The sequence below is a fragment of the Nyctibius grandis genome, chromosome 22, assembly GCF_013368605.1.
Source record: "Nyctibius grandis isolate bNycGra1 chromosome 22, bNycGra1.pri, whole genome shotgun sequence".
NCBI classification, from domain to species: domain Eukaryota; kingdom Metazoa; phylum Chordata; class Aves; order Nyctibiiformes; family Nyctibiidae; genus Nyctibius; species Nyctibius grandis.
The window spans coordinates 6,519,893-6,546,428 of NC_090679.1; the positions used below are offsets into that span (position 1 = coordinate 6,519,893).

The 26,536-nt window shown below is 42.8% G+C and overlaps 1 protein-coding gene and 1 long non-coding RNA gene across 5 annotated transcripts in view; one reads left to right on the top strand and one right to left on the bottom strand.

Moving 5' to 3' along the window:
• The window catches only part of DELE1 (DAP3 binding cell death enhancer 1), a 22,428-nt gene extending 16,063 nt beyond the window's left edge, over positions 1–6,365 (bottom strand). Inside the window, exons 1-4 of one of the 3 annotated variants that reach the window (XM_068417157.1) lie at positions 6,232–6,365; positions 5,954–6,065; positions 5,627–5,747; positions 5,104–5,244 (exon numbers count right to left, since the gene is read on the bottom strand). In XM_068417157.1, coding sequence (XP_068273258.1) covers positions 5,104–5,244; positions 5,627–5,747; positions 5,954–6,065; positions 6,232–6,350 — 493 coding nt within the window. In that variant the 5' untranslated portion in view covers positions 6,351–6,365. Of the gene's footprint in view, positions 1–5,103; positions 5,248–5,626; positions 5,748–5,953; positions 6,066–6,231 lie in introns of all 3 variants that reach the window. The other 2 variants (XM_068417156.1, XM_068417158.1) reach the window with 2 other exon arrangements.
• A 4,246-nt stretch (positions 6,366–10,611) lies between these two features.
• Positions 10,612–25,446, top strand: LOC137672766 (uncharacterized). Of its 2 annotated transcripts, XR_011049631.1 has the most exons (7): positions 10,612–10,710; positions 10,967–11,116; positions 12,064–12,175; positions 16,485–16,589; positions 18,570–18,679; positions 21,127–21,226; positions 25,334–25,446. It is a non-coding gene; the product is annotated as an uncharacterized lncRNA (long non-coding RNA). The 2 variants fall into 2 exon arrangements; XR_011049632.1 differs by lacking the exons at positions 18,570–18,679; positions 21,127–21,226; positions 25,334–25,446 and adding an exon at positions 18,247–18,522.
• The last annotated feature ends 1,090 nt before the right edge of the window (positions 25,447–26,536 follow it).

A 26,536-nucleotide genomic window follows, 5' to 3' on the forward strand; every position in this document is an offset into this window, starting at 1 on the left:
ACGATCGCTATGGCAAACACGATTTCTATTCATCTTTCCATCGAAAGTAATGTACTCTGTGAATTTATTAGTTGTGCTTTACATTTAATTTTATGCCTGATCTGAGAATATCTGATCTTTCTCACCGTAACTCTCTCTTGTTCAGGTATCTCCCTCATGATGTAATTCGGTTTTCTGCCATACATACAACAGCAAATCTCATGAAAAAAAATTGTCTGTATTAAAAATTCTCCCAACTGTTTGTTTAAACAACATTAGTACATTCATGCTTTCAAGAAACTTTACGTTTAGCATAGACATCTACTCCTAAATCAGAGATTGGTCATTTACTGAGAAAACATGTTGTAATTTGGACAAACGATTACCCCATGAAAAATAAACAGAAACTAATTCTGAATTTTATCAGCTTGCAAAACTGTCTCATGCCCCTCTCCCACTAGAAACCCCTCCTCACCCAAATCCCAGTAATTTCCCCAGATTAGTTACCACTCCTGGAGAGCACAAGGTCATTTGGAAGAAAACACAGGGACAAACTGATCCTGACACCCCATCCCATCTCCTGAAGGACTAGACGAATGAATTCTCTCAGAATTCACCTTTGAGGCTGGGCAAACCTCAAATCAAAATTCTCCACAGATATCATGATCTTCATGACTTGCCTGTTTCAGAGCAGCTGCCTTAATATCAGGCACACAATCTAAAAACAATGCTTAGGTTCCTTCAGCACTAACCAGAGAAATAAAAGCACCCCTGGCAGCAGAACCCCATCCCACTTCAGCAGAATGGGACGACCAGCTTAGATTAACCTTCAACCTCACACTAGTTAATACAAGTTCACCCCAACTGTTTGTTTCTTATTTCCCAAAGTACGGTCAAGCTTCAGCAGCACTTCATAGGATCTAGGCTTTGAACAAATTCAATGCTGTATTGCACACACAGAACCACGTTAAATTATTCTTAAGGTTGTATGCTGGAATACACAAAAGCTGGGAATATCACAGTTGGAATTTTCTGTGCAACTTTATTTCTACTTCTTCAAACATGTGCTATGATGTAACATGACTACGCATCCTTTTTTCCATGCAGTCTTGCTGCTGTCAGTGTACTGGGTGCTCACATATTCAGCAGCTAATAAATATTTTGTATTTCCCCTCTGTTCATCCTGTACTAATCAAGTGTTGCTCAAAGCTAGCTCCAAATGAGGAATTAATAATCTTCTCATAGACAGTCGCGATTGCTCATCCCAAAACATCCAAACGCTTCACAAGAATGAATTCACAACAAGAGCTGGACAAAATCCAGGATTTCTGCCTCATGGAAAATTTTAGTGTTTCCAATTGGTTTCATTGTGCTTTGAAATGAAAACACACTTTTGAAATGTCTGTAATCTCAGAATTGAAATAACGAATTTTACAGTTCTGCCAGGGGTAAAATACAACTCCCCAGGGCAGCATTCGGCTGCTATAACACTGAGACTGGCTGTAATCACCTGCTCGTTCACTATGTGCCTTTAACTTTCAGCAAAAAAGCTTCGAGTGAGGCACGAATTGCCTGAAAAAAATAGGATGCCATCATGCAGCTGAGGACTCGCTGGTAGTAATATCCAGAATGCTATTTATAGCAACTTTTAAATGAATTTCCTAAAGTTTTCTTTTTAAACACACTAAAAGTAATAGATTCTATCACATTGTGTTCTGTGAAAACTGGTATGGCTCATCTGCAAAGCCGGGATGTTTGGATCCATCACAAAGATCTTTGCCACTTGAGGTAACGAAGTAGCTGACAGCAACAGCAGATTGTCAGCGTACACGCAGACCAGCACAAGCAAGTCTGGAAATTAACTGAAACACTGAAAGAAAGGGTGAGGACGTGGAATTCTCTCCAGAAGATTCTTTGCCATTGCTGGCAACAGCAAATTGGAGAAGTGAAGGTACATTCTGCTCCACTCCAAGTTCTGGAGGTCTGCTCTCTAATGGCAAGACTTTACTACCACATTCCCCTGCATCCTCTGCCAGGCATCTGTCTTTCCCTTCCTTGTGCTCTCTCCAGCTTCTTGCTGTGTTCTGATTTAGCCAGCCTCATCCTCTTTCAGTAGCTAAACACCAGAAAAAAAAAATCCTAAACCTTAGGCAGCTTTTTCTGTAGAAAGCAAAGCGTACTCTGAGGCATCATCAAGGCATCACCAAGCTTCACTTTAAAACTTTCCACAGAAAGATTCACAGGACTTCCCACATTTTACAAAACTATGCATTTTTTCAGACTCTTCAGTGAAAATCACTGAATCTCTTCACCCTGACTTTTCTCAGTAAAATCCCACAAAATGGATGCACAGCATAATGTGAGAATGTAACCTGAGGACTTATGTACTGAGCAAAATCAAATTATTTCTGACATATATTATCTCTGACAACTGACAGTTGTAGATGCTTGGGCAGAAAGTGTAAGGAATAGGGATTATAAAGTCATGCTTCTCCTGGCAGAAGTTTCCAGCAATCAGCTGTTCTGGTTCTATGATCTTCTGGGCAGGAGGTTTCGGCTGGACCAATTAAGTTTAATTTGAATGTGTAATTTTACCTAATCACTTCTTGGAACCCATTTATACTTCTGGTCTGTAGCAATGAGTTCCACAATTTACCTGTGCCCCAGCCAAATGTATACTGGCTTTTACCTTTTTTCAAACCCACTACTTGAGTATTTCTGTGCTGCCTATTAATACGTGTATTATGAAAAATATTGTCCCTATTCAACTTCTCTCAACACTTTTAGCTTCACAGAGCACTAGCACACCCTCTGCCACTTCTTTCTTAAGTTGAAGAGTCTCTATTTGTATGTAATTGTCTCCTTGTCATCCTTTTCTATGTCATTTTTGTTACTGTTTTTAAGACAGTGTCTTTTCCTTAAGTGTTCAAGATGTGGCTGCATCACACTTACACAAACCTATGATGCTGTCTTGTCCTCAGCTCCTTCCTTTACAGTAATTAACATCTAATTGGCCTCACTGCTGCTGAGCACTGACTTAACCTTATCAAAAACATATCCATGGTGACTTTAACTGTTCCCTCTGCAGTATAATTATTAATTCGACACTCCTCATTCCATGTGTGTATTTACAGCTCCATTCCCCTGTGTATACTAATTTAACCTACCTTGGGATTACCCTGGGTTTAGTTCTTGTGCAATCTTTTGCTGTGACTTTCACAGTTGACTGTCCTGAATAATTTTGTACCATTTGCTTCTTCTGTCACCTCACTTGTCATCTCTTTTTTTCCAAATCACTGCTGACTCTGCTGAACAGAACAAGTTTCAACAAAGGACTTAGAGGAATCCACCAGTAACAGCTCTCTATTGTGAAAACTATTTCTTGTATTTTAAGGACTTACTAGCGCAAGAGCAGCCCCTCCATCTTCCTTCACATCAGCTACATTTCTCCAGGTAGCTTTGTTTTAGGTCGTGGCTGAAAGATTTTGAGAAAGCTAGAAGCTGGATAATCTTGCTCCACATGCCTATTGACTTCTCCAAAGAACTCTTAATGGACTTCTTAAGTCTCTGCAATGGAGCAAGCTGGCCTGAGGAATGGCTTCCTAAATCCTTCCAAGACCTTTGATTCTTTGATATAGCACACTCATCCAGGTATCTAACATCTCTGTTCTATAACATAGTTTCTATCAACTTAGAATTACCCTTTTTGCAGTTCTGCGGCTCAAACAACCCCCTGTTTTTAAAAGCCAGTGTCCAATTTGTCGGTGTTCATTCTTCTGGTCATACAGCAGATTTAAGCACTGGATTACAGACCATCATTAGAGGCTCAGCGATTTCACAGCTTCTGAAGAACATCTGAACAAAGAGCATGTGGCCTTAGTGACTTGTCACTGTTCAATTTACCAGTTTGCCTAAAAGCTCTTCCTACTGACTCTCAGCAGGAAACTGTTTGTCAGACATAGATACACGTTCGCTCTGGAATGTTCAGCTGTGCCAACTGAAGGCATCACTGTCTCCACTTATTCCCCACCACTTACTCCCCACCACTTCTCCCAGAGGTCCGTGTCCAACAATCTGCCAGTGAGGCAGTTTGTTTGAGTCCTTCTTAACACGCTCCAGGCAAAAGCAGATGGGTCAAACAGTCTAACTGGCAGTTTAGGTAAATTAACCTGGCTGTGTTCCTGGAGCTAATTAGGAGACATGGAAACAAAACTGCTCCATTTGCCAACTGATGGGAATGGTAACCTCTGGCAGGAGATGGGTTTGATAAGCAGTGATGGGCAGTAGCTTAAATCAGCACAGAAGAAAGCCAAAAATCTGGAAGAAAGCAAAGAATGGGGAACCCCTCTGACCTTTTCTGCAGCACCTTACATCATCTATTCAGCAACTGTGGGATGGCTTTTTTATGTGCCTCTTCTACAATGTGATCATATGATGTCCCCCTTTCTATCTGCTCCAGGCTTCCTGCTTGTAACAATTTTCCTAAAGCCATTGTTAGTGTTTATACACCTAGTGAGCAGCCCTGTTGTAGGCCTTATCTGATCTTCCTTGGTATGACTTTAAATTTAACACGTTAAGACATGCTTTCCTGGATGAGACTTCAATTTTTTTGAAGTATATCCTCCTGTTTTTATAAAACTCATTTTAATAAGAATATCTTTGATACCTGCTTCCACTGTCTTATCTACAGCACAAGTGCTTGCAAATACATCCTCATCTTCCTGGAAGAAATTAATTCCTTCAGTTTCACACCATGTACACAAGTCTCCCAGATCAATGGTGCACTACTCACCCGAATCCTTCTGACTGCACACAACTGTCCACAATAAAAGAACAGAAACTGGATGCTGTAATCAGGTCGCTAATGCAGATCAGTATTGGTAAAGCCAATGTCACCTCCACAGTTACAGCACAGGCTCCTCCCTGCCTTCAGGAGCTTTTTTCCTCCTGTCTCTGAAATCCTGATTCACCTCTCCCAAGTTGTGTCTTTCCACTCTACGCTATCTCCTCAAGTCTCAATAAATGGCTACACACTTCTCAGCTCCTAGCTTTGCCTTGGGGAAACTCAGAGACTCAGAAGTCCTTCTGCCACAAGTATCCTACCCCGCAGCACATTGCACATACCTACTTCTGCCCTGGGCTGGCTCTCTCCTTGCCCTGAGGGGATGCCTGAGGATGAATTCTCTGGTACAACCTCTGGACTTCCTTGCTGCAGGAAGTGGGATCCCAGCTGCGTGCTGGGACTGCTGGTGGAAGCTTCAGTCACTGCTGAAATATAGAGTGCAAAACAGTTCCCGTTAGCTGCGCAGTGTCTGCTTTAGGAGACAACACCGAACTGTATGTCTACCCAGCATCCTTCTCTGCTCTGACCACAAAGCCAAGCAGGAAGGAAGTTCAGGGAGCAGAGTTCAGAACAGAAAACAAAGGTAAGGGCATGCGGGATGCAAAGTGGGATTGCACCAAATCATTAAGAAACAGCGAGATTCCCCTGACAGACACCAGCCCTCACTCTCCCCAGACAGCTTGAAAGCTGGTTGTCAGCTCACAAAAGCTCTCTTCCAGCCTTAGTTAACACATCACGAGGCAGAAATCCTGTCCAACAGCCTGGCCCTCCCACAACCCCTCCTCACAAGGCAGAGCTGCTAACCTGTCTGCTGAGAGGGCAATGAAGCAAGCCAGAGAGACCTGTGCTCTCTCCTGCCATCCGGCAGCGATCTCAGCCATGAGATCTGTCTGACCAGCTGCAGAAGCAGCGCACCGAGTGCTCCCTGGAGAAAAGCAGACACAAGTCAAGGAAAACAGCCCCACTCCCTCTTTCTGTCCCATTTCCATTCGGCAGCTTGGCCACAGCTCCGTTTTGGGGAGCCCTCCCACCACGGCTCCCCTCCCTGGGGGCTCCCGCAGCACCCATCCCCTTCCACACCCCCCCAGGTCTTCTGGCGACATCCCTCTCGCCCACCCTGCTGCTCCTCACCCAGGTGACTGCCTCCAGCACGGAGCAGCGGGGCACCACGCCGGGCAGCGGCTGCTGCCTTCCTCCTCGCTCCCGGCCATCCCGGGCCCGTCCATCCCGACAGCCGGGCGCTCTAAAACAACCAGAAAACACCAACACCGTGAAGCCAGAAATCAGCCCCTCAGACTCCCCCCCCGGCCCCAAGCAGCGCCCTGAGGGCAGGGGGACACCCCACGCTCTCTGCAGGCCAGCGCCGCGGCCCGGCGGGGCTGTTGGCCCCCGGGCCGGGCCGTACTCACCGCTCGGGGCTGGGGCCGCGGCCGTCGGGCGGCTCGGCGGCGGGGCCGGCGGCGCAGGCGGACCGGGCGGGGGGCAGCCAGCAGCGGCCCAGGCCGCGGCCCAGCAGCAGCCGCCACATCGCGCCCGCGGGACCACAGAGAGGGCGCGTTGCCCAGCGACGGCGGCCTGAACCATAGAGAGGACGGAGCTGGCGAAGGGATCGGTTAGTCGCGGCGGGGCTTCCCTCGGGGCGGCGGCCGCCCCCACACCGGGTTACGGGGGGAGAGCGGAGCCCGCATGGGCAAAGCGCCGAGGAGGGGTTTCAGGCGGCGTGAGCCCACCGGGCGGGTAGGGCTAGAGCGGCGCCGTACCATAGAGAGGAGCTAGAGCGGCGCGCGGCGGAGCGCGGGAAAGGCGCGGGGGGCGCTGCGGCCCGGAAGGGCCGAGCTGTGGGGAGGGGGGCGTCGTGCCGCCGCGGCTGGGGCGGGCCGTGTCGGCCCTGGGGGTCCCCTTGTAGGCCCAGCGGGTGCTGGGGGGTCCCCTCAAGGCCCGGGGGGGTCCCTTGTACTTCTTTGTGTCCTGGGAAGAGTCCCTGTAGCTCGGGGGGATAAATCCCCCTTGGAGAGCGCAAGCGGCTGGGGGCAGCCGGCTGTGGTTTTTCTCTGAGGAGTCCCTGAGCCCAGAGGTGAGCCCTGGGGGAGAGGACTTAAATGTAGGAACCAAATGGGTAGTGGGGAGTGCTAAAGTATGCCCGAGCCTGTGACTACCTGATAAATGGTGCCTTCTCCTGACCCAGAATGGCCTGCAACAGTGGGGCAGATGGATGTTGGGTTGTGCTGCAGTTGGGTTAGACAAGAAATTGCATACTGCAAAGTAGTTTTTTTATAACAAAAAAAGTAATTCCAGGTGTGATCAGAAACTCTGTTAATCTTCCTCTAATCAGTGAGGTGATTAATTATATTTGGGAAATGGGTATAAAAGCAAAACATTTGTGAATGGCAATGTGTAAAAAAATGCATTACGATGTGGTTACAGTTTGGGTTGTAAAAACGTCTTGTCGGCAGTCGGCCTGATTTTGTGATTGAACGTGCTTGCGGAGGGTTTCCTTGGCTGTGTGTCTGTGTGTTTGTTTGAACCGTGTTGCAACAGGAGATGGCAGAGTTCCCAACTGAGAGCGTGGCATGCCAGTGTGAGGAAAAGATAGGCTTTATGTTCTCCTTGCCCTAGTGGGTTCCTTCAGAAGTGTGAATATTGCCGCCCCTGAGCTCGTTCCAGCTGAACAGTGTACTTTCATGTTTATTTCTTTGTTCCATAGGCACAGAAATTCTTGGTCATTTTGGCAGTTTGTCTCTCTCTCCAGAATATGGTTTTCTCTTTGCTGGTAATTCTTGTTATGGACTCGTAGTTCTTGTTCAGTATTATCTGTGTTTTATGCTTGGCCGGCTGCAAGTTTAGCTCCAAGTGTGGCTTTCCAGGATATACGTAATCACTCTCTTTCATCAGCCTAAACGCTTGCTTTAACCTATTGAATTTCTTTTGGTTTTCCATAGCTTTTATTTTTTTTGTAGTGTCATATGGATACAAATCCTTTATCCTTTTCACCCCAGATTTGGCTTAATACCTTAATTACAAAGTCATTTAGTTGTCTGTTTTAGTAAATGTGTCTGTAATTGTCTTGTGTTAGTAGGCTGGTATTTCCTAAGCTACTACAGTTTATTTGGGGATGAAAATTACATGCAAAATAGAAATATCAGCATCTCCACTCTATAATCTTGCCTTAATTTTCTCGCTCATCAAGTTGATATCAGTAATTAATGCTCCAAAAACTTGAACTGCATTTGTTGGTATTAGTTCATCCAAGATCTTCTCAGCTAATCACTGTATTTTTACTGCCGTTAGTCCTAGTTTTCTTTCAAGTCCCCAGCCATCTGGTGTGCGATACTCTCTGTCTTTTCTGCAACCGGCAAGTCAATAGCAGAGCTGATCTGTTTTGATTCATATCGTGAGGATGCCACAGGAGTTGAACAACATCAGTTGTGCAGTTGCTGTGCGCTTGTGTCTTACCCTGGAGAAGGAAAATCACAGCATGAAGACGAGACGAGAGGGGGATTCTGAGAGATGAGGAAGGGGATGGTCCAGAGCAAGAACAAAGTTGAGGTAGCAAAGATCAGAGCTGTAGGCTGGCGTGGAGTAACGTGGCTGAAGTAGTAAATGTTGTAGAGAGAAACGCCTCGAGCTATGCAGGCAGGAGGACAGCGTGTTCTGCTGCTTCGGTCTTTCCAGCTCAGCTAGTTTGTGTCCTTGCAACTTGCAGTCAGAGAGTGGAAAGGACGTTGAGAAGGAAGAGGCGAGAAGCCATGAGGAATTGCTGCATGTGCAGTGTCTTGCTACAGCTTTTTTTACCATTGTTGGTATTTTGTTCCATGCACCCAAGGGTGCTGAGGGAAGCAGCCAATGTCTTTGCAGGGCCACTTTGAAAGGTCACAGTAATTGGGAGAGGATTCTGATGACTGAAAAAGGGCAAACATGATACACTCATTCGAGAAGGGTAAGAAGAAGGGTTGGGCAACTCTAAACCACTCTATTTAGCCTGGGTCTCTGGGAGGTGATGGCACACCTTCTCTTGGAAACTTTGTTTTAAGGCTGTGAAGGACAAGAAGGTGATTAGGAACAGCCAGCATGGATCTGACTAGGGCAATCATGCCTAACCCACCTGATTGCCTTCTGTGGTAGGACTGGCTCAGAGAACAAGGGGAGAGCAGTGGCTGTTGTTTACCTTGACTTTAGCAAGGTCTTCGACACAGTCTCCCATAGTATCATCTTAGCAAACTGGTGAGGTATGGATTGGGTAAATGGACAATAAATGGGATGGAAAAGTGCCTGGACTGTTGGGCTCAGATGATGGTGATCAGTGGGCTAGCACACAGAGTGTACGAGAAGAGGCTGAGAAAACTGTGTTTGTTATCACACAATAATTTTAGGAAAATAAATACTTTGCTCCTTAGGGAAATAAATATTGTGCTCCTTAAAAAATATATTTATTTTGGTGGAAAGAGGAAACCAGGCTGGTTGTAGAAAGCAAGTTAAAAACATACTTCGAAGTTCTAGGAGGTTGTACACATTCTGAGGTCTTTTAAAAACCTTGTAATTGAAAGCACTCTTTTATTCACTGCTTTAAACACTCATTAGTGCCAGTGCCCCCTTAAAGTCCAGGCAAAATCAACATATCTCCAAGTGCTTCATTATTTCTTTGAGGCACATTTGCCACTGGAACTTTATTCCCTGGGTGCTGGAGCTGTTTGTGCTTCTAGGTTTTCATCTGCATTTCTCTTTTTCTACATCTTGAGCGAAGTAACTTAGTGGAACATGTTAGCTTGGATACACAACAGGTTTTTTTTCCCTCTAGCCAGAAATTTATGGCTAAAAAAACCCACCATGCGATTTTGACCAAGTATACTTGGAACACTGTAATTACAGATGATCTAGTTTCACAGCTCGCAGACAAAAGAAAATGTGTTTGTTTTACTTTATTAGATTTCTTCTAATATGTTCATACAAAACCAAATGTGCATATACACACTCTGTCAATACTGCCAGCTGCAATTTATTAAGTTTTAGAAATTTTTTCCACTAGGTCACTGTATTGTTAAACAGAGATTGAATGCAGGATCAATGCTAAAGATGGGAAGGCTAAATTTCAAAGTAAACAATCTCATCTTTCTCTTAGTAAGTTTATAAGGGGCATTTTTGAGGAAGTCTTAATTAATCAAGGGCCTAAATCCTCTCTTAATGCGGTTGTATTTTTGTAGCAAGAAAATAAGAAAGCGAAGGTATTTGGGCATAAGCTGTAGGTTGCACTGAGGTTTCACTCTTCCCTGACTGCTGCAAAGCCCCTCAGTCAGTCCTTGTAATCCAGAGCTGGAACTGGGAGCGCGTTTTGGGGATATATCTTGTTGCTTTGTGATGAACTCGGAGGCCCTGGGAGAATCTTGGTGTTGACAGCCCCTGACAGTAAATGTCACATGAATTCGGAGGGAGCTCGGAGCCTTCTGGTGACTGCTATGAGAAGAGACGTGGTGACAGAAAACCTGATTGATGAGCCATGCCGCAAGTAGAGGGATTGCGTATAATTGAATGGTCCGCGGAAGTTATTTCTGGGTTTGCTGTGAACGGTGACATACACTCCAGAGGTGTCCTCACGGGGGAGGCCTGCAGATTTTAACCCTGGTACTCAGCAACTCCCTGTTAACGCAGCGTTAACAGACTTTACAACTTAACGGGCTGGTTTAGCTTCATGCCTAGCATAATAATTAAACAAAATGACAACTGGAGATGGTCAGTCATGCAATTACCTTTAGAAACATTCGTTTGTCAGCTTTTGCCTCCTTTTTAGTGCTTGTGGCTCGGCTCTGTGATCTGACAACGTGGAGACGTTGATTATCAAGGTTCTTCCGGATTCTGACGATGCGCCTCTCTGACATGGGCTTGTCGCAGCCATGGTAAGCACAGCGGTGATGCTCCTGGCATTAAACGGGAACGTGAGACGTTATAGCCGACTCGCCCAGCAAAGCATCTGCTCACACTGACCCATTAAATTGGTTTCTCTCTCATTAAAACCCTTGTGGAGTCTCTGGTATGTCACAGATCTTTAAAATCTCCATTATGAATTCCACTTTCTTCTGGGTATTTTTAGCTTATACTTGCAGAAATGATTGTTGTCTCTTGCATTTAAACGTATCAATTTTGGCTTCACAGACATCTCCTCTGGGCCATATTCAAAGCCCTGAGCTGACTTGAACTGCTGAATCCGTAGGGAGGATTTCAACACAACTCTAAGCACTTGGACGTTGGAGCTGTGCAAGAAGGAAGAGGGAGAGAAATTCAAGCCCTCCCCCCTTCCCTTTGGTAAGTCAGGAGCACAGCCCTTACAGATTTACTTGGTTGTGCCAATTTAATGTGATTTCTTCTGAGCGCCAGGAACCACTCAAGGAAGGCTGACAGGTTTTATCAACGGAATGGAAACTGGAGTGATAAGGTGAGAGTTATTGACCTGATAACTAACAAACAGAAAACTTCAGTGTCCCTCAAGCTAAATATTGCACTTAGAAGGTAAGTAGAAGATAGCAACAGCTGTGGTCTTGCCGCTGAGTGAGAGTATGTTTTAGTGTAGAGGAGCAGGAGGTGAACTGTGAAACAAACACATTCAGTTTGCCACAGACTATTTCCCTCTATTACTTTTAATGAGAGCTAAACTCCGAAGTGCTCAATGGGACAATAATGTTTGAGATGGAAGGAACTCTTCGTACACTCCTAAATTCTAGACACCCGGTTGCAATTAAAATAATTGCTTGCAGATTATTAATAGCTCGCCAGTAGTTTAAGGCCGTTATCAGGAATGGGACCAATTGGTACTAGCCACTGCACAACTGAATGAAAAGTAGTGCTGTCCTTGAAGGAGCTGAATTAACAACCCGAACCCACAATGCTCAAAGGAGTTTGAAAAATGAGAGAAACGTAAAAAGGTGAGAGGAGCTGGGTTAAAATGCATCGCTATAGAGACTGGCAAGGAACATGGCTGGAGTGCCATAGTCAGGTGTTAGTAAATGCTGCCTAAGTGTTTTTTAATTTATTTTAGTTCTGAAATTGTACCTTGGGGAGGGCAGATGGGAAAGGAAGTGGAGACCTCTAATGAATTATGATTTAGAAGTGATGGAAACAAAAAGTACTGCAAGTACAGCAGTCTTTTGTTCCTCCTTTTTCCCATTGTATTTTTCCCTGAGAACATGCTGGGATTGTGTATGAAACCTAGCTGTCGCAGTTCTCACCCATCCCTTGACATTCTTGTCTGACAGAATATGAAGGCTTCAGCAGCTGAACAAAAAGGCACATGACAGAGCTCTTGCACGTTGTCCGTCTCCCCTTTCTGGCACCTGGCCTGCTCAGTACAATTGGGAGAGACAAATGGTAAGTGATCACTTCCTATTCAACTCCTGCATGCTAACTTCGTTTTTCACATGGAAGCAGTTTCATACTTGCCATGTTTGTCATTCTGCCATGTCTCTTTTCTGTTTCCTCTTACAGTTTGGGTTTTTTTTGAGGTGAGGGTACCAGAACTGCACTGGGTATTCGAGAAGCAGATGCACCATGAATTCATACAGTGGCAAAGTCCTACTTTTCTCTCCTAATAATTCTGAACTTTTGATTTTCTTTTTTTGACTGCTATTGAGCAATGAGGTGATATATTCATAGAGCTAGCTATTATAATGTCAAGATGCATTTCCTAAATTGTGCAAGCTATTTCAGAGCCCATCACTCTGGCTGTAAAGTTAGTGTTGCTTTTTGTGGATAGCCAGATTATAGTTGTCAGGGCTGAAATTTTTCTTCCACTTTATCATGAGGCTGCTCAGCGTCATGAGATCTGTGAGGTTTTGTAGTAAATATTCTCCTAATTAATTTAGTTTTTATCAGAAATCTTCACTATTCCGCCTACTTTCTGGATCACTTCTGAACACATTGAACACCATGGACCTTAATCCCCATGGGACTCCACTGATGATCATCTTCCACTGTGGAAAACTCATCTTTTAGTCTTATCTTCTTTTTCCAATATTAAACTATTATTTAACTCTGTGAGGTCCTTACCTGTAGTCTCTGGCTGTTTAGTTTATTTAAGAGCCTTTGATGAGACCTTCAGTTTTTGAGGTTTCTGGAAGCTTGGGGTGAGTTGGAAATATAGAGAAAATTTCTCAGCTGGATCTCTGTTATTTACATGCTTTTGACTCCTTCAGAGAATTCCAGCAGATTTAGGAGGCTCAGATTCCTTTTACAAAAGGCATGTTTACTTTTCCTTAATGTGTTACTTTTATTCATGTATTCACTAATTCTGTTCTTTACTAGAGCTTCAGCCCATATAACCAATATGGACATTAGACTTAGCGATCTGTGGTTTTTTGAATTGCCACTGAATTCATTTTTAAAAACTGATTTCTTATTAGTTACCTTCCAGTCCTTTGATAATCACAGCTATTTTCAGCAAAAGGTTATGTACTAAGGGTATTAGCTCAGATGATTCATATTTAACATTCTGTAAAAATCCTGTATGAATATCATCTGCGCCCAGTGACATGTTGTTATTCATTTTATCTGGCTTGTAATCTACTCTTAACAACCTTAAATTAAGACAAGCCTTCTGTGAATGCTTTATAAACAAGATGCTGGTTTCAGAGTTTCTCTGAGATTCTCCAGGTGAACAGAGATTTGAAAAAAAAAAAAATGTGTTTGGGATTTTTTTGTGATGGCATGATCTTTCCTGAGTGCTTCTTTCATACCTGTGTACTCATGGGCTCTTGCAAGCTGCTTGCTCTTGATGTGTTCAAGAAGGATTTATTATCTTTTTTTTTTTATTTCTTTAGCAAACTGCTTCTAAACTCTTTCTACAGTCTATGTTATTGTGCTTTTACATTTAGTCTGCCAGAATTTATGTTCTTTTTAGTTTTCCTTTTTCAGACACAACTTCAGCTTTTTGCAGGATACCTTTTAACTTCCAACAGCCTCCCTGATCCTGCTGTTTTATGATGCTAGCTTTTTGTTTTTCTCTCAAGTCTTTTTTGACAGGCTATATGCATTTGCTTTGAGCCTCCAGTGTAGAATCCTAAAATAGTCTACCTGCCATCTGAAAACATTTTACCTTTCTGACTGCCACCCTGAGCATTTTTTTTAAACAAATTTCCTCATTTTTGGATTCCCTTTCTCTGGAATCAAGCACAACCACTGCATTTGCCAACATTTCTTCATTTCAGAGTATGCAGTCATGAAATAGATAAAAGGATGAAGGGTTTTGGCCTAGCCTGGTCTCTAGGAAGGCTAGAAATACCAGCCATTAACATTTCACTAATGTTAATGTGACTAATTTCATTAACTGAGAAACAGGGAAGGAAGTGACTTGCCAGTGCTGGAGATGGTGGGAATTCCTACCCCGGAACATCAGCTTCTCTCTCCAACCTACAACAGATAAAATGACAGGTACTTGGGAAAAAAAGCAATCTGGGCTGATTTGTCACCACATCACTGAGGTTCAGTACTAACTAGCTTGAGTGTTTTTGGGCAGAGCCCATCTACACCGTGCTGGTGGGAACCAGGGTGAGGTAGCAGAGTTGTGCTGACAGTGTCCAGTTCTCACATTAGCAGACACGGGAGTGATCCTGTATACCAAGAAGTCTGGAAGGACAGCGTGTGAATGCAAGTAGTTCTTCACTAGTGATAGTACTAGAGAAGGAGAGCTCAGACTACTTCATGACTTCAGTTTGCATATAACAAAATCTTGGATAAGGTCTGACCACAGAAGGACTAAGACTGTAGGTGGTAGAGGCTGGTTTGTGAGCTGGTTCTTTTCAGCTCCCTCCAGTTCTGGACTGCTCCTTGCAGTAAGCGGTAGTTGCTTCCTAACAGCTCCAAAGCTGCTCTGAAACTGGTGGGGTTAAGCAGTCTTTGTCAAGCAGGTGCTGCACTTCAGCATGTGACTAAAGCTTGCTTACTAGCAAAAAACATTTACTCTGAGGTTGAAAGGCACCACCACTCAGCTACTGCAAAATACACTTAAAGCCAGGGTGAACCAAATACCACCAGTTACAGTGCAACTGCTGACTAGCAGTGACTGCTTAGCAACAGTGAGAGTGATATGGATACAGATGAATTGACTGTTTTCTGAGCAAGCTGGGTAGGAACAGAAGTAATTAGCTGCTAGCTGATGAAAAGGCATGCTTAATTATTAGTATAATTATAGATATAATAGATCAGGAATTATTCAGTAAGAGTAAGAAAGCCAGTGTGTTACAAAGAAGGTAGTCAGAGTGGAAGAGAAAATGACAGCAGTGTGAATTCCTGAGAAAAAAATGTAAAGAATTAAGATGATAAATCTGGAATCTTTCGGGTTTCCACTCACTGACATATCACCTCAATTTAACAATGGTGTGAGGGCATGCAGAGCTAACAAGCTCTGGGGCTTGTATTATTTCTGGTTTTATGTGATGGTGATTTAACCGATTGTGTGCCAGTGAAGTTGAACTGTATTTTCATAAATCTCGGAACCTGCACAACTTCACAAGGGTCTTTGTTCTCCTTCCGGCAGTACTACAGCACAACGGTTTAATTTGATGGATCCTGTGGGAAGCTGAGCTATAGCTGGTTCTGATCAATGTTGGTAATTGATTATAATTATTTGATAAGGCAGCAATGCTTTCCCTTGGCACCCTGAGTAAGTAATCGTGACTAAGAAGCAGTAATGTCAGTCAGCTGCCCTGCCTGGCCACTGCACTAACAGAGACCTTAGGAATACATTTTTAATATAGGATGTATAATCACTGAAATGGGTAACCTGGGGAAGATTCTAAGTACATCTTTTCCGATGTCAGAATGGCCATGGGTAGTGCTGATCCTGCTTATGTGGCCAGGGATTGGACCGCATGCTAATGGCAGCAGCAGTGTTCTGGTGTCATCTATAAGAAGCTGGAACTGAGAGGCCCAAGATGGACACAATTTTTTCTAACATTGTACTAGTTTCTAAAATTATGGCAAGGGAATGGGAGACTGGCACCAGCAGCTCTAATCTAGATTCTTTGAGTCTGGTAGTAGTGGTGCCAAATGATTACAAACCCTTTTGCCCATTGCGCTGGATAGAAAGGAAAATTGAGATACAAAGATTTTATTGAATTGCTATTTGAGGACTAATTATTAAAATGGCTTTTGATTAATGAGTTGCGAGTCAAGCTGGTTTGGCAAATAGTGTTTTGATAAGGTATTTGTAAGACAGATAGTCTTAAGATGGTAAGATGAATGTAAAACACTGTAACCTTAATGATGATGTTAATGCAGAAATGATGTAAATGTGCATGAGCAATTGCTGTATGAAGTCACTGGGGTACATCAGGACAAATTGAGTACAGACAAACTCTGATCAGCATCAGCTGAGCACAGAATCATTGAAAAGTGAAGCTGGAAGAAATCTCAGCTGATCACTTGGTCCATCTCCTTCTTCCACAACAGGATCAGATCTGCTTATGACATTCTTGGCATATGCAGAGCTGTTGTTTCTCTTCCATTTTGTGGCAGACTTTTATCTGCTACAAGACTGTTACTGCAGCGATCCTGACTCTGTCAGGACTGTTACTGCATCTCTCCGTGGTCTTCTCTCTTTTGAGCACCTCCTGTTCTCAGTCTCTTGATTCAGGTCATGTTTTCCAGACCTCTAACCATTATTGTTATTCTTGCTGCTCAGCCTGTCAGCCTTTCTCGAGGAGCAGTACCCAAGACTGGACGTGCCTCTGCACTGAGGCATTACTAATACTGAGTACAGCCAAAGGACCTACAAGATGTCTTGCAGGTAATTCTTTTGTTAATATATCTGTGTAGTGTTTTCTCTTTGCTCAGGACAATAACCTCTGTTCAGCTTGTGATCTATCAGAACCTTCAGATCTTTATTTTTTTCCAGTCTGCTTTCTGCCCAGCTGATGTCTGTCCTGTATTTGTGCACTTTACTCCTGCCTAAGTTAAAATACTATGTTTTTTACAAGTGAGATGACTGCTATATTTATAGACAACTTGTCCAAGTTGTCAAAAGTTTTTAATACTGCTATCCCCCATGTATTTGTAGCCACTCTTCGCAGATTTAATCTTGGCAGATTTAATAAACACACAGTCCATTCCCTCATCCAGGCTATCAATAAAATATTGAATGGAACTTATGAACAGCTGAGTAACCATTCAATTTGTCCTTCAAATTTCACAGTGAACCCTTGGAAACTACTCTCAGGGTGTAGATTCCAACCAGATTTGTGTTGTGACTTCAAGCCAGGGCATTCTTGCACTCACAAATATTGAGTGGGACAATGTCAGGCCTCTCAGTGACATTGAGGTATGTGGTATCTGCTGCTTCTTCCCTGTCCACAAAGTCTCATCCATCAGAGAGGGTAATTAGTTTGAGTCACCTTGTTTTGTTCATGAGGAATTAATGTTGACAAATACTCACCTCCTTATTAGTTTCTATGCACATAGAAATAATTCAGATTATTCTGGTGTTTTTCTTTTCCTGGACATTAAATCTTCTGGTATCTTAGTTATTCTGTTTGACTTGTAGAAGGTGACCACTAGTGGTTCCAGTTGTTTGAAAGTGTACGAACATTGGGGACAGTTGTGAAGGCAACAGATTCAACCCTCTCACCAGGAGAAACCCTGTGCCAAATGTGAAATTCCTGTGATAAAGCACAGAGACACAAAAGGTTCTCAGGAGAGTGGTGGAAGGAACGTTTTCACAAAAAGAAGTTATTTCAGTCTGAAAAATTGTGAGGCAAATCAACTTAATTTAAAAAAGAAATTTCAGGCTAGCTTGAGAGAATTCTGAACAGTTTGAACTACAAGTCTGAACAGTCTTGTAGAAATATAGCTAGGGTCATGTAAAAGAAGAAGTTGGGAAACCTTAATTCTGGGCTGCACTGACTTCTTTGCCTATAATAGATTGGTAGTGAATATCTAAGAAAATAGAAATAGAGATTAGACTGAATTTCATAACCTTTTAACCCAGAAAGCCTGGATCTCCTCAGCAAAGTGTTTTCTGAACTCTAATATATGCTCACTGTTGACACGGGCTTATTCACAGAACAGAATGACCTTTGCACAGCTCGACGAGAAGCGCGTGTGTGATAAGTTTTAGTCTGTCCTGTTCAGTGTGCCCATGTGACTGTAAGTTTGATCTTACCAAACCAAGGTGTTATACTTTGTCTTAGAGCACTTCTGCTGGAGTGTTTGATACTGTGTGTAGGAAGTGTACGTGTATTTATATGAACACTCCAGTATATGAGTCAAGGAAGAAAGAATATGCATTGCATTGGTATGAACGATTTGCTGTTTTTCAGAAACTTTGTTTTTGCCTGAATTCAATACTCTAAAGGGCAAGAAAATACCACCCAAGAAACTCCTATCTATGCTGTGCATTAACAAGCCTTTGGGTCAGTACCATTTCTGCTGTGCGTTTTGTTATGTAGAGTTATCATCATGGTCGTACCTTAAACTGTTTGGAAGATGGGACTGCTGGCAGAGGAGGGAAGTCAAAAGTGTCATCAGGCTCCCAGAACAGAGGCAGGTGTATTCCATGCTGGCTGCAGGAATTTTGAAGTGTGTGTGGTGGGTCCTCTTATGACTCTTTCTTCTTTCATCCCTTTTTTCACCATCTTCTGCAATATAGATCCCCTTCTACTTCCTGGTCCTTTAAGCTTAAGGAGCTGTAGAGGTACGCTAGAAGCTATTCATGTGTGGAAAAGTGTTGTTGCTTTCTGATATCCTTTGGTTTTGCATATACCCTCCACAGGTAGGTACTCACTGCAAGGTCAGAAATGGTTTTGGTGATGAAGCAGAGACACGTGAATATACTGAGGACAGGGGTGCAAGGCAATGCAGTACAGGTTTTATAACACAGAGGTGAGTCATTTCTTAACGGTGAGGATTTTTGAGTATCAGCTCTATGTGACTTCCACTACGAGGCAGCTGTTAACGTATTACTATGAATTGGTTTGGAAGAAAAAAAAGATTAAAATTGCATAAGTAGATAAATTTTAAAGAGACAGAAATAATAATGACATTAAAATTGGCTGAAAGAACTGAGCTACAGTAACAATGGAACATTTTAAAAATAAATGGGTAGCTAGGAAAGGATGTAGGGAGACATGCTGCCTGGAGATCACAGAGGCACCTGAGCTTGACAGTTTCTATGGCTGCATGAAACAGAGAAACACAGCCAAGCCCCCACTCTCTCCCAGCGTATTACACTGCACAGCAGTCAGGTTTAGTAACACATTGCTGAGAAAAAGTCTCCCACTATTTAGTATTCATTATAGATGGCATTTTTCAGATTGCAGCGCAGCAGTGTAAAAAAGCCACACTGGAGGAAGAGTGGAGAACGGCATGTCTCCAAGCTCTGATTTATTTCTCGTTTATATTCACCAACGACACAAACCTATGCTAGCACCAATTTTAGGAAGGGAAAGTAACTGTCAAACCACCAGCGTTTTCTAGCATTCTTGCAGGAAGCCAGCACAACAGGAGGCAAAACACAATTCCTGCAGTAGGACAGGCGAGTGGCTCCCTTGTGAGGCTGAAACATCTGGTAGATTTGTTTCTGTGAGGCGTCGTGGATCTGCAGGCCTGCCTGCCTTCTGCCAGCTGCCTGCTTTCTATCCCATTTACATTGCATTTTGTAAACCTTGTCTGCGTGAGGAGGGAGCCTGTCCCCACAGACAGGGTGCTGCTGTGCTGTGACACCTACATCTGTGAGCAGAAAGCTGCCTGGACAGACCAGTATCCTAAGTACCCTGGGGTTGACCAACCGCTGTCACATCAAGTGTGGGATGACACCAGCCTGTGATGTAACACCCAGAGAGCTCTCCTGCCTGCATGCTTGCCCTTGCAGAGAGAGGTGCATGGCCCATGCTGCATCCCGTGGGGGCTGGCCCCTCTTTTTTTTGGTGTGTGATCATTTCTAGGTAAGCTGGATGCCAGTCACCCAGAAAAGCAACACAGCTTTTCCATCATCCGTGAGTCATTAATTCCTGCAAGCCACAAGGGTGCTGAGCACTGCAGCAGAGGTAGGAGCCAGGGTGTAGGGAAATGCACGTGGGCTTTCACCCCAAGCTCCCCGCAGCCTCCCCAAAGCCTGCCTAGCAGAGGAGTGATCCGGCATGCTGAAGAAAGGCCACATATGACAGCTCTGCTCCATGCACACCGCCTGGGTCAGTATAGAGAGCCTGTGATAACAGAGGATCTTTCCAGCTCCCCTCTCTGAACGAGTGAGTTCACATCATTCTGCTGACACAGGCACATTCCCGCTTTTGAACATGAATCCTCCTTCGGGAATTGCTTCTCCACATTCCCTACCTGTCTTTTACCTGGCCATGACACAGCCTCCTCACAGGCCCTTTTGAAAGCTTCGTGCTAGAGGTTCCTTTGCCCGCCTCACCCAGCATCCAGGTCCCTGCTCCCTGCAGTGCTGTGGCAGAGCCCTCCCCATCCTTCCTCTTCCAGCTGGAGGTGTTAGATGACCTCTTTCCTGCAAACCCTCCCTTCTTTGAAAACACTTCAGTGGATACTTAGCTTTTTTTCAGAGGGATTAGTGACAGAATGTCCTAGGAGTATTTGATTTTCCCCCACAACTACCTCACAGTAATACCTAACTTAAAAATGGGACCTACTCAAAAGTACAGGAGCTTCTTAAAAGGAAATTAAAAGCAGCTGCTATAAAGATGCAGAAGATGAGAAACTAGATAAAAACACCCTATCTGAAGCTCAGAGCAATATATCACTAAGTGAAATAATTCTATAAGGGACCAAAAAGGCAATATTGTAACAGCAGAGTGGAAGAGAGTATTCAAAATCTGGGATTTCTGAGCAAATAAAGAAACTATTTTTTGAAAAAAAGCATTAACTGTGAAGATAAATCTGTAGGGCAGGCAAGGGAAAATTTTAAGGTGCAAACTCACTAAAGGAATAATAAAAATACTAGTAAAAATATTTTCAAAATTGCCAGAATCAGGTACTTTTCCTGAGGTTTGCTCAATAGATGACCAGTCTCTAAAAGGTTTACTGTAAGAGAGGAAAACTGCTGTTGAAAAATAAACTGAAGCTTTGTGTTGGGGCTCACTATGGTTGAGGTAGGTTATTTTCCCATGAGAGCCAAACTTATGGGGACAAGTGTAAGGAACTGTCTCAAATTAAATGACATTAAAATGCATTTTAGGACTAATTGATAAGATGAAGAGTCAGAAATTGCCAAGACCATATGGTAATCACTCAAGAGCTCTGGAGGAAAACAAATATGCAATTATGGAGTTACTATAGTGTGTAACCCGTCACTTAAATCAGTTTCCCTGCAGGAGGGATGGAAGATGGTAAATGTGACAACAATCGCTGAGAAGGTCCCCAGGAGCAAAGCAGAGAACTGCAGACCGTCACGCTGGAGTCTGTACTGAGCAAGTGAGTAGAAATTATAAGAATAAAATGATTAAATGGATAAAACCCAACGTATTAGGGAAAGTTCTTTCTAGTGGGAAACCACATTTCACAGGTTTGTTAGAGCTCTTGAAATGGTCCTGAAGATGCAACTAAGATGACCTAGTCATAGTAACACAAGAAATGCTCCAGTGGGTCATGCCAGTGGTCCATCTGCCTGCACTGTCTCCTATTGTTGCTGTGACCATTATTTTATAAGTCTCACTTGTATCCCCCTCGTTACTTTCTCTCCCAACTGAGAAGCCCCTTTAGTGTCTCTTCCAAAGAAACAACTAGAAATCAATTTAATCTGGTTGATGGTTCTTTACAAAACTTATAATTAAGCTGTAAAATCCCTTGCCATAGGAGATTACAGATGCTCAAAGTTTGCTTGTGCTCTGGGGGTAACAGGAAAAGTTAATGGAGAGAAGTTAAAGCATAACCTGTTAAACAGTAAAGCCAAGGGTGGTGGCTCAAAAAGTCCCAAGACACATATTGTTGGAAAATGGAAGAATATTCCAAGAAAGCACCGCTGCATGCCTGGTATGTTCTTAAACTCCTTCCCCAGGCATCTGTATTGAAAACCAGATGCTGCAGTAGAGGAACTTTCGATCTGACCCAGTGCAGTCTTTCTTGTGCTTTGTTATGTTCTGTCAAAAGAAAATGAGACATAGGTATGAATGTAAACACTTCTGATGGTAACGGTGAACACTGAACAGTGAACGCTGAACTCCTCTCCCCACTATACAAGCAAACAATGAATTTTTATTTGAATGCTAATGAAGATCTCGCCACGATGCTGCTAGGTCTCATCTAGCAATATAAAGAGAAAAGCTACGTGGTGGAAATAAAGAAAGGATCTTTATAAAGGGATGAAAATGTATTGCAAATATTGATGTCATTAACCACTCACAGGTCAAAAATGTACTTGAAGCTACTGATGTGATCTGAAGTAGGTAAACAAGTATTAAGAAGAACATTTTCTTCCAATTAGTGCATCTGTTATGATCTGAAAAGGAGAAATTTATATTTCTTGTATCCCTTTAACTCCAAGGGATCCAGGGTTTGTAGTCAAAAAGCACATCTTTCTGTAGCCATCTAATCTATCCTAGATCTCTTTTGGTTTTTGGATCAGAGCTGAGGCAAGCTTCTTTTACAAATTTGTGATGCAGTCTACTAAAAGAGTTGTTCCTTGCCAGGAGAATATTACATGCAGTTCTGAGAAAAATGAACAGAGTCAGCTTGTTTGAGAGCTAACTGATGCTTACTCACAACACTGATAAGCCTGACATTTACTGAGAAGTGCCACAATTATCAGTCCAATGAAGAATCCCAAGAGGATGTTTTTTACAGTGATGCTTCACATTCTATTGACTCAGGGTAATCTGGAGTCTTCTAAAGTATTTTACTCAAAAAAAATTATAATGTGGAGCCCAACTCCTCCACTTGAATTACATACAGATGTACTAGCCTTCCTTGGCACATTTGTTAATGATTGTGGTATATTTAATGATGCTTTACAAGTTGTCAGTGCCTGATGTGTCATATTTCATTCCCATAGTGTATTAAAAGCACTTATGCAAGAGTTCTTGGTGCCTTGATTGCAATTACAAAAATTATACTTGGCATAATGCCACTGAGCACCTCCACATAAAAGCCAAAGCTTGTAGTGAAATACCTGTTTGTGATATTAGGCAGTGTTCTGGCTGTTAGTGTGGGCTTTGCATGCTGGTCTGTGCTTTGGCTTTCTGTAGCATCCACAATATCTGGCCATGCAGGATTCTTCTGGAATAGGCCCTGCCTCAAAAAGACTGTCAGAAGGCTTCTGAATGTTCAAGTAGATTATGTCAAGCAGTTCCATTTTGATCATTATTATAAAAATGTGTTTAAATAATTCTAAAATATTAGTGACACAAAATTTTCATTACAGACACTGTGATAATTAGCTCCTACCATATCGTGCTCCTTATCTCGGAATTCCGTTATTCTGCTTTTAATTATCATTTTGACCAGCTTGCAATGGACAAAGCTGTTTCTCTGGTGCTTTAAAATAGACAAGTAATCCAAACAGTGGCTAAGAATTTTCTGACAAAATTGTTTTTCAGGGGAAAAAAAAATTCTTATTTATCAAAACTTGAACTTTTCACAGGAACATATGTTCCAGATGTCAAGAGTTGCAAAATCCATCACTTCAGGTGGTAGTTTGTTCCCAAATTTAATCATCACTGCTGTTAAAAAATGTGTGTTTCATTGCTGGTTTGAATCACTTTCATTTTTCAGCCCTTAGTCTTTCTTCTGTCTCTGCTAGATTAAAAAGTGTTGGTTGATATTTTCCCCTTGTGAAAGTGTTTATCGAATTGCCCCACAATTGAGCTGTTTAAGTTTGCCAGTTACATGTTCTTCTCTCCTCATATACTTTTTATGGCTCTTTTCTGCCCCCAATCTAATCTTTCAACAGCTCTAAATGTGAACACCAGGATTAGATATACTGGTGGTTTCAATGATGCTGTACCCAGAGGTTGAACAGATTCCATACTTGTAATCACTTCTCCCATTTTATCACGCTTTTACCTTGAGCGTTTGTGGTGAGCTCCTTGCCCATTAAGACCTCCTAAGTCATAACCATTGCACTCCAAGATAGAGTTTTCTGTTCTGTAAGAGCAGCCCATATACTCTGTTCGTTCATTGACTGCCTCTTCTTGAACTCACTCCTCTTGTACCTTGCATAATATTAAGTAGAGAGCAGCCTCTGTTCTTGGATGTTCAGGAGCTAATAGTTCTGAAAAGCAGTCAGACTGTGTTTCTATAAATTGGTTCTCTAACCTTTTTTTCCTTTTTGTCATTATATTGATTTATTTATGAATAATAGAGGTCCCCATGTTTAGTATTTCACCTCTCAACATTAAGCGCTCAGTCTTCTTTCTCTGGTGCCTGATCCGATAACTGCTCATATATTTACATCCTTACTCCAGACAGTTTCAGGGTATAGTCTTTTCCAGTAAGAATTTTAGTCTGACTAGATTCCTTAAAACATTTTCTTTGACATAAAAAAACCCCTTTGACTTTTATGACTCTCTTTTCATAGTTTATGGCCACATACTATGGTATACTATTGGTTTTGTCAGTGGGATTTACTATTTTCTGCTGTGTCAAGATCTGATTATATTACCTGGGTTTTATTTCATCTAGCTTTCTTTTTAAAAAGTTTTAAATTTATATACATGCATTTATAGTTCTTAATTTGGGGGGCACCTTCATTTAGCTTCTTAGTCCAATGTCATCTTGATGTATACAGTTTCACCTATGAACTGTTCCCATCCCTGTCGTAAGCTTTTTCTCTGAACTAGCTGGATACACAGAGTATTTGTGTTTTGCCAACCCTTAGCAATCTGTTTGCCTTAGCTCATGACAGATTTCCCCCAGCTCCCACTTTAATTAAACGCATCATATATGTTTTCCTTGTGAAAAGTCTGATTGCACTTTTGACTTTTGATGGAGACCATCACCTCCAGATAGCGTCTTCTTCCCCTCTGCCTAATTGGAGTTGAGTGTATAACGAAGGATTTCAGAGAAACTGTCAACAGTACCCTGGGGCTAAATCTTCTAGCCAGCAGTCTGACTTTGCCTTCCAGGATCCTTCGCTTGCATTTCCCTGTAAAATTCGTGACATGCAGTAGGACCTCATGCTCCTCCCCAGCCCTTTCTAGCCTACACCTAGGTGTCTCATAAAAGACCCCTTCATATTCTGCCTGCGAGTCAGCAAATCTCTGTCATCACATGCACGGCTGCTGGTGTGCTCCTGGTATTTAAATTCCCATCAGCACAGTAGACCCAAAGTTCTCAACTGAAAATGTATTTTCAGATATAGCCTTCCTGGAGCTGTCAGCTTGCTTTTCCTCAGCTGGAAGGCAGCTTCCTGCTGTGTTGATACTACGCTGTGCTATTCTGTGCTATGCTAAACAATCCATTGTGAGAGGAGTCTGAGCCTCCTCCAAGGGGAGAGGAGAGCAAACAGTCTGAGCTTGGCCTGGTCCCTCATGCCCTTTTACGCTCTTTTTGTGCCTTGTATTTGTTCTCGCTTTGTTCCTCCAGATTAGAAGCTCTGGCCTCAAACTGTTCTGAGTATGTGCGGTGAGAGCAGTGCGGGCAATGAAGACAGTAGCTGAAGCAATTATTGAAGCATTAGTGACTGCTCTGGAAGCTCTTGGAAGGCAGGTGATATCACTGAGCATTATAGAAAGGCAAACACAGTTTACTATTTTGAAAAAGAGAAATCAGGGGATTAGAGACCACTCTTCCCAGAAATAAGTCTGAAAAAATATTACACGATCAATTTAAAGCAAATAGAAGATAAAAAGAAAAAAAAAGACATAGATTTACCAAGAATAAATCATGCTGTCTTACTCTAATTTCCTTCTTTGAGAAAATAATGTCTAGTAGATGAAGAGGAGGCAGCAGATGGGACATATTTTGCTTTAGGAAAGCTTTTGAAACTGTTCCACATGATTCTCTCAGAAGCAGACTAAAGAAATATGGTCTATATCAGTGTGCCCAGTATTTCTGGCTGGGTGAGACACTTACCTTGTTTCTGTATAAGGGAGAGACCATATGTTGCAGCCCTTCCTCTAATGCATAACTGTATTGTGCAAGCGTAGAAAAGCCAGTGCTTCCTGGGGCAATGAGATTTATTGCATAAGTGCAGACAGATTCACATACTGCCATGATCAGAGGCACTAAGTGGGCTCCAAGCAAAGATGGCCTGCAGTGTACTTAAGACAGTCCATCCATCGAGCAGCCCTCCTCCCTCTGGACTTGTCTGGATCCAGAAAGGAGTGAGGGAGACCACAGCCAAATTCATTGTCCTGGCAGGCCCTGTGCAGTTCATAGCTTGAGGTTCATCATTGAGAAGGTACGTGATCTTACTGTAATGTGAGTGACAATGGTGCACTGTCAGATTGGGAGGTTATTTTGACAGGAGTCCTGCTGGCGTATGTCCTGGGCCCAGTCCTATTCTGTTTTTTAGTTGATGACCTATATGATTTAACAAAGAACTCACTCATAAAATTTGTGGATAAACCAAGATGCACTTTGAAGGTTAGGACTAGACTTCTAATGATCTTGAGAAACTGGAGAAAGTGGTCCAGAAATCACCAGTATGAAATAAAAGAAACAAGTGCTGCATGCCACATGTATGAAAGAGGAAAAAAATACCAAAATATAAAACAAGGAATAACTGACTACCTGAAGCGTGCCAGGAAAAGACATGGGAATTAGAGAAAATAAAAAATTAAACAT